Raw genomic sequence first — 13570 nt, 5'->3', positions numbered from 1 at the left:
ATTCAATGAATTCAAAATCTTTGGTCACCACTGGCAACTAAAATTGGCAGCAGGAGAAAAGTGGGAGAAAGCAGAAGCCAAACGAATTGGATACCACTGCTCCAGATGACCTCTAACCAGATAGCACAATGCAGAGGTGGAAAGAACAAAGCCACACAGACTGTTCCAACTCTGGTTTGTGAAACTTTTGAGACACGAGCTCAAGGGGAAGTATCTAGAAAAACAGGAATGGTGAAATGACAGGTGTCAAGATCAGGAATGAAAGATTTTAAAATTGTAAATAGGCTAAATATAACATGAGACAGGGGAGAAAGAGGCTTTATTTTTCAGGTGGTCACCCAGTTTGGGTTATAAGCTAGAGTTCAAGAATGTAAGTTGCTTACCAGGCTTGATACTGGAACAGAAATCGGCCCTTCAACATGCTTGCCTGCATGCTTCATACAGATCTTTTTGCTACAACTCTGCCTTTCTGCTGTATCACTTCTTATTAATAAAACAAAGCGGGGCACAGAGTGGGAAATTTGTATATTTTAATGGGGGGCGGGGGGGGGGCGGGAGAGCAAGGAATTTAATGACTCATTAAGCAATCCAGTCAGATTGGGCAACTGCATTCTTTTCATAAGGTATCCAAATCTAGGTTCTGAATGCATACAAATCCTGTTTATCTTGTTCATATAAACAGAGCTACTGGGCATGTTTGTGTTTATCTTGAATGACAAGACACTGATTTACAAGTACATGTAAATACATGAATCAGAATGGAAGAGTTTACGCTCACTGCTCACATATAAAGGACTATGTAAAATGAAAGGTACTGAAATATTAGGTGGATTTCATGGGAATAACTGCATGAATAAGCATCAAAATTTTAAAAATATTTTGTGTGTATTTGGTATTTTCTATAAGGATAGAGAGAAAAAAGTTCAACAGGAGTTCAACATTTGCTTTTCTAAAATTGTACCTTCTTGCTGGAAACTTCGTTTTCTAACTAACTTTCCTTAAACAAACAAAACAAAAGGCCCCCACAAACAACAAAAACAAAAAATGAAAATAACAACAACCATTTAGCGTCCTTTAGCATCATATAAAACAATTAGGACCTAATGTTATACTGCTGATATCAATGTCTAATAACCTGTGGTACCAACTACTGTTCCCCAGCATTATTTCTACTAAGTGGTTAAAAGTAATAAATGAATCCTTCAATATTTATATTCTAAGGGTCAAATTTGGCTGGTGCTGAAGTATGCAGACATACATGCCAAAAAACCATTGGTGAGACAGAAGACAATATTATTATGAAAGTTGGAAAATTGGATTCCTGTGAGAAATCAGGGGAGACATATCCTACCCTCCAGAGAAGTACATTTATAAAGTGGCCTACTGCCAGGCAGGCAGATGATGCAAGTATGCAAGTCAAGCAGTAGCCCATAATAAAACCTCTTCTAAACTTCTTATTATTTTTACCTTCCTCAAGAATAAAAGAGTAAGTTGTATGTAGCTCAAGTTTGACCTAAGCACAGAAATATACTACTGAGGCTGCACTGATTGTTTCTGTCTGTGTAACAATAGGTATAAATTACCAGTGTAAAAGTTAGACAAATTAGTAATTCTTGTATGGGAATAACTTTGCTAACACTTGTTTGCACTGGGTATACTCAGAGCCCATGTCCAGATGAGTGCAGACGTGCGGTATGTGGCACTGCAGACACGTAGGCAGCACCACACAGCACATGTTCCATTGTTTTCTGTGCTGCAAGACAGCAGCGTGGAGGGCTTTTTTGACCCCTGGATATCTAGGGGGTCAAAAAACCCACAGAGAAAAGAAGTAGAGTTGCGCATGCGGCAGCAGCATGGGCCACCCAAAGCTAGAGCCTGGCCAGCTGCAGCTGTACTCCACTGCCGGCCAGGCTCTGTGGCAGGATTGCTGCTGCTGTAGCCCCAGGAGGCCCCCAGGACACAGGGTAAGGCTGCTGGGGCCAGCCCAGTACTGGCCCCAGCCTACCCTACCCCACCTGGGGTACCTTGCTGCACATTAGTGTGTACATGGCACAGGTATTCCCTGATGACAACTAGTGGCAGCATAGTTGTTCCCAAGGAACCAAACATTTATACATGTCTGGACGCGGCTAGAGGGTTTAAACTCGGAGGGTTTAGTTAGATCTCTAATTAAGGGCTGTGCTTTTTATTCTAACTCATTTTCCTCCTAAGTGTTACAGTTGTGGGCTTTGCTGTCTGATTCTCAGCATCCATCAGAATTTGGCCCACTGTGTGAAAATTTGAGGGATAATCTATTAGGTTAAAGTTATTATAAAGTGCTCCCTGCCAAGGTGCTTACAATGCAGTACATTATAGAAACAATTTACAATATAATTATATATAGTTAAAAATCCTCTCAAAATTCAAGCCGATCAGAGCAAATAAAAGGAAAAGGGAATATAAAAAGAGGGGAATAATGATAAGTAATAAATATAGGGCCAGCAATGGTCATGATTATTAATTAAAAGTCCCTTAAATTGGAATATTGGTGTTTTTAAAAATGACCAGGGGTGAACCAAGAGGGACAGCCAATAGAACAAGATCCATATTCTATGTTCCACTATAAAAAGGCACTGACAACAATGTCAGCTTTTTCAAAGGGACTGATTAGAAAACAATTACAGAATATTACGAGGTGTTTCCATAAGGAAATTAAAAAAACCCACAATGTCTAAGGAAAAACCATGACCTTTAAATTTTACCAAAAGGTAAGAGAATACAAACAGAGTGCAAATGGCGCTGTCTATCCACCAACTCTTACTTTCATGTTTGTTTTTTCCCCCTTTTTTGTTTGTTTTTATTTTTATTTTTAATGCATGAAGTATCATTTCTGCTGGTTCAGGTACAAAACTGTATATGAAAATCAGGTAATTGTATGCATGTAATAACAATAATTAGCAATGTGTGCATTCAAATGACATGATTTATGGACACAATTGCATAAATGGTATGCTTAAATAAGGCATTTAATTGCCCAATTAACTTGTTAAAAAATTAAGCTTCCAGTGTCTTAAGAAAGAAGTAAAATACGTTTGAATTTAAATACTTTTTTTTTTTGCTGATTACGTATTATGTTCCCAACTACAACCTATTTTATCCGTCTATTCTTGATATAGGCACATGCAGCAGTGTGAGTTTAGTAAGGCCATCAAGTGAGTCATGGCCCAGAGTTTTAAAGGTCCTAAGGTGCCTAACTCCCACTGCTCTAGAAATCTGGCCCATATGATTTCACTGACAGACAGTGTTAAGAATATGCTAAGATACAAAATCTGCAACCCAATAGCAAAGAGGGGTGCAGGAGCAGCAACTGGTGCTGCAGGGGTGGCTGCATTCCCTGCTCACACCCTCTCCATTGCCACTGGGGCAGGCAGATTATGCCATGAGAGCAACATTTAGGGACTTTTTAAAAATCTTCAAATTGGGTAAGTATCCTCCTCCCCAGCTGGTGGTACCTCCTCCCTTCCCATGCTGAGCACCTCCCATTCCCCTTCCCCCACAAGCCACTGCCCCTGTCCCCTGCTGACCTGGGGTTGGGGGCAGCTGGGAAGGGAATGCCAGAGCCTATCCTGCTGGACTGAGCAGGGAGCCAGGCTCAGCCATGACAGCAGCGGCTGTGGGCAGGTTCCCTCTCCCTGCACCTGCTCCTGGTCTGGCAGGGCACACCTGGGGGGAAGCAGTGAGAACAGGAAACCACCTGGTGCTGCCATTGCCACTGTCCCTGGCTGATCTCGGCTCCCCATGTAGCCCTGCTGGACCGGGGCAGGAGCAGTTCAGGAGTGCTCCTGCCCACATCAGCCAGGGACAGCAACAGTGGTAGGGAGGGGTGGGAATAAGGGGAGACATGCCACTGAGCATACTGGGGAATGGAGGACAGGGAAAATCTTACTTGTTTTGGGGACTTAAATGTCCCTGGCTGTTGCTCCTGTGGTGTGATTCAAAAGGGGGTGAGGGGCAGGGGGTGACTGCATCACCACAACTCCTCTGGATCCAACCCTGGAGATACTGGTGGTCCTATGGAGCCCCATTCATGTGGGAGCTGCCTGAGCCTTGCTTTGAACAGGCAGGTGCTCTCTGTGGAGCACATTTCATATAGCATTTACTCCTTTTAGATAGGAATAAATACCAGCTCTTTTATTCACTCTCAATTAGACTGATATATAAAATACAGTAAAGTGCACTAACCTATCAAAGTGTAATTTGCTTGGAAATGGACTACTTCTGGCCTTAAAGTAAGTTTAACACACAGGTGTGTTGTTCCATTGCTGTTATGCTTCCTTTGGTGGGGTGATGTAAGGGAAGCATTTCTTGGGTTATTTTGCTTTTAATAAATGGTTTGCACAGGTAAAATCCAGTATTTTTAGTGGAAAGAATGAGTGAACTATTAACCCAGTAACAATCTCAAACAGGAGAAGGGGAAACAAGCTGAATAGATACTACATACAATCCAAATGTCTGCACTGACCAGTTATTTACAAGGCTTCAGCAACACAAGATGTGCTGGCTTTATCTTTAGCCATTGCTAGGAAAAGGAACAGGTGGTAAGAAAACCTACTGGAATCCAGGTTCTACTCCTATGTGTTTCAGTCAAAGATCGTTGGAATTCCTTCCCTCAAATCCTGGTGTCTTGTGACTGAGATCTGCTGGTGACTTCCCAGGTCTTCTCTGCAGTGTTTAAAGCCAAATTTGGTATTCAAATCGCTTAGTTCCATGTTCTGGTTTGAGACTGCTTTTAAAAATTTTGCAGGAACTGCTGCTTGTCCTTCTTGCAAATCAGTTCTTCAAAAAAAAAAAATTCCCTCAAACAAGGAATATAACCAAGATCATTCACATTAGGAGAATTATTTAGCAGGCTCCATTCTTGATGTGGTTGTTTGAGTAAATTGTAGCTTATATGTCTTTAAAGTGTTAATTGGAAACGGTCAGAGATCTTCACTCCAGGGAAAGATGCGTTACTTGGTTCAAGTGATAAAGACATTCACAGCACAGCTACTGACATAGTTAAAAAAAAAAAAAAAAAAAGTCATAGGGAGCAAGTAGTTTATAGAGTTAGCGAAAGGTTAACTTTTTTTCTTTCTTTTTTTTTTTTTTTTGTAAAGAAAAACACTAATAGCTGCTCTGCGTTTAATACTTGGTAAGACAGATTTTTTTTTTTTGCTCTATTGCTCCACACAGGTTTTGATTAGTGCTTCTCCTTGGCTACAAGTGCTTCATCTTGAAATACAAAGGTCTTTAAAAAATGTCATTGGAGGAAAGTTGGGAAATGGTAGTGAAGCTGTAGTAATAGGATTTTGCTGTCATACTCCCCAAATCCTCCGTGCTTCCAGTCTTTAGTCAAGGAACCTTTGGCAAGCCTTCTTCCAGCGACAAGCAGTGCACCACATATCTCTGTTCTCCATCCCATATACTTTCCGGCATTTTTTCCCCTCACCTCTAGGCTTCCTGTCAGAGAGAAAGAGAAGCCTGGTTAACCTGAGGATTTTTTTTTTTGTGTAATTATCCTTTATTACCACAAACTTTTTGAAAGGATCAGAGTTATCTATATACGGTATGAGATTGAAAGAACCTGAAAATTTCAGTCTCACTTTTTGTAGGCTACCATGATTATATTTAAGCAGGCAGTCCTGTAGTCGAGTGAGACTCATTACTGAGTGATCTGCTCCCCTTTCCTAAAATTTTTGGAGAGCTGCTCCTCTCTTGGCTAGTTGAGGACTGAGCAAGGAGACATCTAGTACACTCAAGCTCATTGTAAGGCTCAGCAGGGGAGAAGGCAGTCTAACATTTATCGTACATTACATTAAAAAATCCTCCCTGGTCCTGTCCCATTGATGCCTCTCTGTTGGAGAAGTCTAGGAATTGGTAACTAGAGAAACTTCATAGACTATGGTGTCCATCTTTTGCTGTCACCCCAGGACTGGTCCCTATAGTACATATGGGCTTTACCTCATCCTGTGCCTGCATACATGGCAGAGTGCTGGTTAGTAATGGAAAATCACACAGGTTCTTTTGGGGCATGTTAAGCAAGACTTTTACTAGGTTTAGATTTGCAATACAAATATTTTGCATAATGGTGGGGAAGTCTTGTAGTTACTTCACCTCTATAGTTTTCCCATGTGGTAGTTATAAAAAAGTAGGGTGAAAAAAACATGAAATCATATACCCTTACCTATCTTTGGATTTATTTTGGCTACGGACAGAAATTACACATAAACTGGTATAGTAGTCAGAAACTGGTTCAAATCTGTAATACAACAGAAGTTCAGTGCACATAAACCACTTTCAAAACGGCTGAATGTGATTTAAGATAAACCTGGATGGATGTAGTATCAGGTTTAACTGATTTAGGTTAAATTGGTTTATTGAACTTCTGTTCCAGATCCCCTCCAGATTCAAGTCAACTCATAGTCCCACAAGCATCTCAGGATGCTTTGCACCTCCCCTGCAAACTCCCCCCTTGCAGGGTGGGTGGGCTAATCTTGGCCCAAGCTATCTGCTCCAGCCCAGCAGGAAGGCGTGCTCTAGCATCCCCCTGGCTTCTGGTCTAAGCTACTGCAGGCATGTGGCTGCATCTCCAGAATCAAAAGTGAATGTCTGTTCACTTGCTTATCAGTTCAATCTACACAGCTTAGACTAACCTGAGATGGTTGAATAAATTGAGCTTTGGGCTTTTAGACTGGCTGTACTTAGCTTTTGAGTTACGCTGTAAACTGACCAATGCATTCCTGTTCATGAATGAAAGTAGTGAGTTTGTTTCATTGCAGAGCCCCACAAGTCAGTTTTTGCCCCCTAAGCCAACACTACAACTAGGAATTGTTTTTAAGATGTGTGTCTTCAAATAAGTCCAAAGTACAAGCTACGGTGAGGAATGAATGTCAGTGAGTTTAAAATAGCATCTTCCTGTTCAACACAGGCGATGACCTGGTGAGGGGACTGCAGGTGCTCGACCACCTGGGCGATAGTGACCATTGCCTACTGGAATTTACCATCCAGCACAGGGTGTCAAAGGTCTGCAGGAAGGCAGCAGCCCTGGACTTCAGGAGGGCGGATTACAATGAGGTAAACAGACTAGTCAAGGAGGCACTTGGGTCCTGGAGGGGAGGGGAGTTAGGAGTCCAAGAAAAGTGGTCGTTCCTTAAGGAGACGATCCTCCAAGCCCAAAGCGTGACAATCCCCACGCGGATCAAAGGGGGCAAGAGAGCTCAAAAGCCCCCATGGCTCACCAAAAGCATCCACAAACACCTCAAAGCCAAAAAGGAGGCATACACCCAATGGAAGGGAGGGGCCATCACCAAGGAGGATTATACCTCCTTGGCTCGAGATTGTAGCGGGTCTATTAGGAAGGCTAAGGCAGAGATGAAACTGGGACTAGCAACCCAGATCAAAGATAATGAGAAGTCCTTTTTTAAATACATAGAGGGTAGAAAGAAGGTGCCAGATAATGTGGGGCCTTGCAGGACATGCTTGGTAATCTGGTGGTAGCACCAGATGACAAAACTAATCTCTTTAACAGATTCTTTGCTTCCATTTTTCTGAGCAGGGACAGGGACATCCCCGCCACTGGGATTCCAGATGGACCCAGAGGAGGCACAGCCAGTCCCAGGGTCAGTGAGGACCTAGTCAGGGAACTTCTGGTAGGACTAGATGTGTTCAAGTCAGCAGGTCCTGACGACCTCCACCCCAGAGTGCTTAGGGAACTGGCAGAGGTCACTGCAGGACCCCTGGTACAGCTTTACGAGCACTTGTGGTGCTCTGGTGAGGTGCCTGGTGACTGGAAAAGGGCCAATGTGGTCCCCATTTTCAAAAAAGGGAGGAAAGAGGACCCAGGAAACTATAGGCCCATTAGTTTTACCTTAGTCCTGGGGAAGCTCTTTGAGAAAATTATCCAGGAGCACATTTGCAAGGTGCCAGCAGGGGAGTTTATGCTTAGGGGCAATCAACACAGGTTCATTAGAGGCAGGTCCTGTCAGACCAACCTGGTGGCCTTCTATGACCAGGTCACAAAAGCCTTGGATGCAGGTGTTGCGGTGGACGTAGTCTTCCTGGACTTTAAGAAGGCCTTCAACACTGTCTCTCACCCCATCCTCATTACAGAATTAGGCATCTGTAGTGTCAATGCCTACACAGTCAGATGGGTTGCAGATTGGCTGGAGGGCTGCACGCAGAAAGGGGTGGTGGACGGGTCATTTTTGACCTGGAGAGATGTGGGCAGTAGGTTTCCCTAGGGCTTGGTCCTCAGGCCTGCTCTGTTCAATATCTTCATCGGCGATTTGGACGAGGGGGTGAAAAGCACCTAGTTCAAGTTCGCAGATGACACTAAGATGTGGGGAGAAGTGAGCACACTAGAAGAGAGGGACAGGCTACAACTAGATCTTGACAGGTTACAGAGGTGGGCAGATTAGAATAGGATGGATTTCAATATGGACAAGTGCAAGGTGTTGCACTGAGGGAAGAAGAACCAGCAGCATACCTACAGGCTGGGGAACTCCCTTCTCATCAGCACAGAGGCAGAGAAGGATCTTGGAGTCACGACTGATTCCAAGATGAACATGGGCAATCAACGTGGGGACATGGTCAGGAAGGCTAACTGCACCCTGTAATGCATCATGAGCAGGTCCAAGGAGGTGATCCTCCCCCTCTATGCGACATTGGTCACGCCGCAGTTGGAGTACTACGTCCAGTTCTGGGCGCCGCACTTCAGGAGGGATGCGGACAGCATCGAGAGGGTCCAGAGGGCCACTCGCATGATTAGGGGGCAGCAGGGCAGGCCCTATGAGGAGAGGCTACGGGACCTGAACCTGTTTAGCCTCTACAAGATAAGGCTGAGAGGGGATCTGGTGGCTGCCTATAAATTGGCCAAGGGGGACCAGCAGGCAATGGGAGAGTCCCTGTTCCCCCAAGCACTACCGGGGGTAACAAGGAACAACGGCCATAAGTTGACAGAGTAGATTCAGGCTAGATACCAGGAGGCACTACTTCACTGTCAGAGCGGCTAGGAGCTGGAACCAACTTCCAAGGGAAGTGGTGCTCGCTCCTACCCTGGGGTCTTCAAAAGGAGGCTAGACAGCCACCTAGCCGGGGTCATTTGACCCCAGCATCCTTTCCTGCCCATGGCTGGGGCGGGGGGGGGGTTGGACTAGATGATCTGCTTAGGTCCCTTCCGACCCTACCAACTATGAAACTATGAACATTCTCTGCTTCCTGTGGGCAAAGGTTGGCCCTACTGGGAGCAGGCTGTTTTAACAATACAATATTTTGATTGCTGAAAGTTGATTAATGGGGATTATGCACAAGCGAGGAAGAATCCACCTTGATGGCCAGATCCCAGGCTGAGCTTGTACCATATGCAGTTAGAGAAACAATTTGACAGGTAAACAGAAGAAATTTGATTTGGAAGTCATAAAGGAAAAAGCTGCAAAAAATTGTTTTATAGCTTAAGTCTCTTTTCAGAGTGCAAACAAACTTAGGGATATAAGCAGCTTTTAAGGGTACCTCAGAAATTTAGAAATGAAATGACGTGTGCTTGTTTTGATCTGAAGCACATATTCATGACATGAGTTTTGCTTTCTATATGGAGAATGACTTAAAATCCATTGCCTTTAATGGAAGTGCCAGGCTTCTACAGCCAAGAGAAAAGAATACGGTTTGTTGTGAAATGAAAAACTTTGACCTAATTTATTTGCTATGAGAACTTTTTATGAGTCAAATAGAGGGAATGCAGAAATCGTGATGAACAGAGACCTCTCAGGATACTATGGAAAAGTGAAGTGAATGAAATTCAGAGAACTTCCAAACTGGAATCAAACTATCCTTGAATTGTAGGGAAATTCAGGTCTGGATCTGAACATGGTTCAGGTTCATGTGTTGTAACTTCTAGGGTACTGTTTAATAGCCTGTTTTTTGAAACTTCTAGTGAATAAATATCCTCCTTCTCACACCTTTATTGTTTGTTGTAGCTATAGCAAAAGGAATATGGAGATTGAAATCCTTTTCTTGCTGTTATTCTATTGAAAGGAAATGCAAATGATGGCAATTCTTATTCTAGGCATTTGACTCTTCTGTGCTTCTGCCACCTACATCTTACTAGACTTCCTCCAACTTTTGAGCCTCCTGGTCTGTCAGCAGGTATTAACAGTCACATACCTCAGGCCAAATGTTACTCTGGGTGGTGATGAGAGAACTGTGTGAGTCTGTTTCTGCTCTCCACTCCCTGCAGGACGATTACGAGTTGGAGAGACCTGTTAATACAAACAAAAACACTGTTTATGAAGCACCCATGTATACATGCAATATAAAAGCATTCTTTGAATTCTTTGATAGCAAAGTATCCATCATAAATTATCACCTAGGACATCTCAACTGGTGGGAAATATATCTAGGGAAGGTCAGAATGTAATTAGTATGCCTCAAAATTAGAATATCTATTGAGAAAAATTGTCCATTTAGCTTTATACACACACTTCATGAACTTTGCCTTCCCCTGAACTTCCCCGTAATAGGGTCTGGCCCTTTAAGAGGGGTCAGAAAATCCTGTTGAGAATCCAGCTGCAGAGCATCTTGATAGAGAGGAAGTGTCCTACTATGTGCTGTTGAAGAGGCACACTAACACCAATTCTGGGAAGAGCTGTTTAATCCTGACTCCTAGCCCTGAGCCGTTGTGTAGTGCTTCAAAGGCATGTGCACCCAGTGCTTAAAATCAGAGTCCCGCTCTGCCAGTGAAATCATAAAACTGATAACTTTAGAACAATTTTACTGCATATTGCTGGTGAGGGGCTGGGAGTGGGTTTGCTGACACTGGGTTGATGATCTGAAAGAGGCAGGCTGCCTTGCTGCAAATTTGTTGGGAGCCAAATTAGAATGTGAGGAACAGGAAAAGGGCCAATGTGGTGGAAAAGGGCCAATGTGGTCCCCATTTTCAAGAAGGGGAGGAAAGAGGACCCGGGCAACTATAGGCCAATCAGTCTCACCTCCATCCTTGGCAAAGTCTTTGAAAAAATTATCAAGGCTCACATTTGCGAGAGCCCGGCAGGACAAATTATGCTGAAGGGAAACCAGCACGGGTTCGTAGTAGGCAGATCGTGCCTGACTAATCTAGTCTCTTTTTATGACCAGGTTACGAAACGCCTGGACACAGGAGTAGGGGTGGATGTTGTATACTTAGACTTCAGGAAGGCCTTCGATACGGTATCCCACCCCATACTGGTGAACAAGTTAAGAGGCTGTGACTTGGATGACTACACGGTCCGGTGGGTGGCAAATTGGCTAGAGGGTCGCACCCAGAGAGTCGTGGTAGATGGGTCGGTTTCGACCTGGAAGGGTGTGGGCAGTGAGGTCCCACAGGGCTCGATCCTTGGACCGATACTCTTCAATGTCTTCATCAGCGACTTGGACGAGGGAGTGAAGTGTACTCTGTCCAAGTTTGCGGATGACACAAAACTGTGGAGAGAAGTGGACAAGCCGGAGGGCAGGGAACAGCTGCAAGCAGACCTGGACAGGTTGGACAAGTGGGCAGAAAACAACAGGATGCAGTTCAACAAGGAGAAATGCAAAGTGCTGCACCTAGGGAGGAAAAATGTCCAGCATACCTATTGCCTAGGAAATGACCTGCTGGGTGGCACGGAAGCGGAAAGGGATCTTGGGAGTCCTAGTGGACTCCAAGATGAACATGAGTCGGCAGTGTGACGAAGCCATCAGAAAAGCTAATGGCACTTTATCGTGCATCAGCAGATGCATGACGAACAGATCCAAGGAGGTGATACTTCCCCTCTATCGGGCACTGGTCAGACCGCAGATGGAGTACTGCGTGCAATTCTGGGCACCACACTTCAAGAGGGATGCGGATAACTTGGAGAGGGTCCAGAGAAGGGCCACTCGTATGGTTAAGGGCCTGCAGACCAAGCCCTACGAGGAGAGACTAGAGAACCTAGACCTTTTCAGCCTCCGCAAGAGAAGGTTGAGAGGCGACCTTGTGGCTGCCTATAAGTTCATCACGGGGGCACAGAAGGGAATTGGTGAGGTTTTATTCACCAAGGCGCCCCCGGGGGTTACAAGAAATAATGGGCTAGCAGAGAGCAGATTTAGACTGGACATTAGGAAGAACTTCTTCACAGTTCGAGTGGCCAAGGTCTGGAATGGGCTCCCAAGGGAGGTGGTGCTCTCCCCTACCCTGGGGGTCTTCAAGAGGAGGTTGGATATGCATCCAGCTGGGGTCATCTAGATCCAGCACTCTTTCCTGCCTATGCAGGGGGTTGGACTCGATGATATATTGAGGTCCCTTCTGACCCTAACATCTATGAATCCTGCCAAGCCAAAGGGACAGGCCCGACAAAGCACATATTCAAGGCAAGGAGAACCTCCTATAGCTAAAAGGTTATTGGGTTGGGGCATCCAGTCCAAAAACCCTGCTGTGATCCCCAAGGAGATGAGGAAGGGCTCAGTCATATTGCTCCACATGGTTGGGAGATGAAGATTCTCTCCGGAATGTAGGGGGAATTCTTGATCTGGGGAAGGGGAATTCTTGATTTGTTTTTGTGTGAATGACTGGACCACTCATTGCCCCCAGACAGACTCCAGTTATATACAGTCCAGGATCTCTGAGATACAGAAGATCCCAAAACAAAGAGCCTATGTGAACAAAGGGAAGGTGGGGGATATTCAGGTCCTGGGACTGGTAGATTCAGGCTCTGGACAGACATTTGTTCATGAGAGGCTTGTGGACCCTGCTTATTTATCAATCACACAGTGCATATATGCAATCTGTATTCATGGAGATATTAGGCCCTATCCAAGTGTGAGAGTGTGGCTATTGATTGGGGGCCAAATGGCTGAGTATACTGCAGTGGTGGCCAGCCACTTTACCAACTGGTAATGGTGGGTCAGGACTGGGATCAAGATGCAGGCAGGATCTAGAGATTCAAGATCACCTTGAGAACTACCTTGGGGAGATATCTGCCTTTGATTCTGAGGTGTTTGGACCCTGAGCTACCTCACATTGGGAAACCCTTTAATCAGGGGGAGAGTCTGGTAAAAGGCTGGGTAAGGGTTATAGGATCCAGTGTGATCTGGGTGGCTGTGAGGAAAACTCTGCAGGGCTGAGGGTCCTTGGGCAACCTGCCAGAGAGAGGTGCATCCATAGGAGAAGGACCTGACTTCATACAGAGCCAGAGAGAAGACCCCATCTTTGCCCCGGTCTGTGGATAGTTGGCCCAGGTGAATGACATTGTGATAGATCCTTACCTTGTTGCCCAGGATCCCCACTTTGAACTACAAGAAGGTGTCCTGATGAGGGTCTTTCAGGACAAGATGACTGGCACCCAGAAGTACCAGTTACCCCTGCCAAACATGCATTACAACCAGTTTTGAAGTTGGACCATGACATAACTTGGGTAAGCTATCTGGGGGTCAAGTAAATACAGAAGTGGGTGCTTGCCAGATTCTTTTGGCCAGAGATTTACTAGAACATTAATGACTACTGTGTGTCTTGTCCCAATTGCCAGTTGGTAGCCCCATGCCCAAGGCATCAAGTGCCACTGGTACT

The 13570-nt window shown here is 44.8% G+C and overlaps 1 protein-coding gene across 4 annotated transcripts in view; it reads right to left on the bottom strand.

The window, feature by feature from the left end:
• Positions 1-302: 302 nt before the first annotated feature.
• Positions 303-13570, bottom strand: part of ZNF704 (zinc finger protein 704) — a 189990-nt gene continuing 176722 nt past the window's right edge. For all 4 annotated transcript variants that reach the window (XM_059723948.1, XM_014606906.3, XM_059723947.1 and 1 more), the window contains exons 8-9: positions 10177-10271; positions 303-5478 (exon numbers count right to left, since the gene is read on the bottom strand). In XM_059723948.1, coding sequence (XP_059579931.1) covers positions 5367-5478; positions 10177-10271 — 207 coding nt within the window. In that variant the 3' untranslated portion in view covers positions 303-5366. The remainder of the gene's footprint in view (positions 5479-10176; positions 10272-13570) is intronic.

This window comes from Alligator mississippiensis, chromosome 3 (genome assembly GCF_030867095.1).
Source record: "Alligator mississippiensis isolate rAllMis1 chromosome 3, rAllMis1, whole genome shotgun sequence".
NCBI lineage: Eukaryota > Metazoa > Chordata > Crocodylia > Alligatoridae > Alligator > Alligator mississippiensis.
Note: the sequence above shows the minus strand (reverse complement) of the source record. Positions and strands in the feature narration are given on the sequence as shown.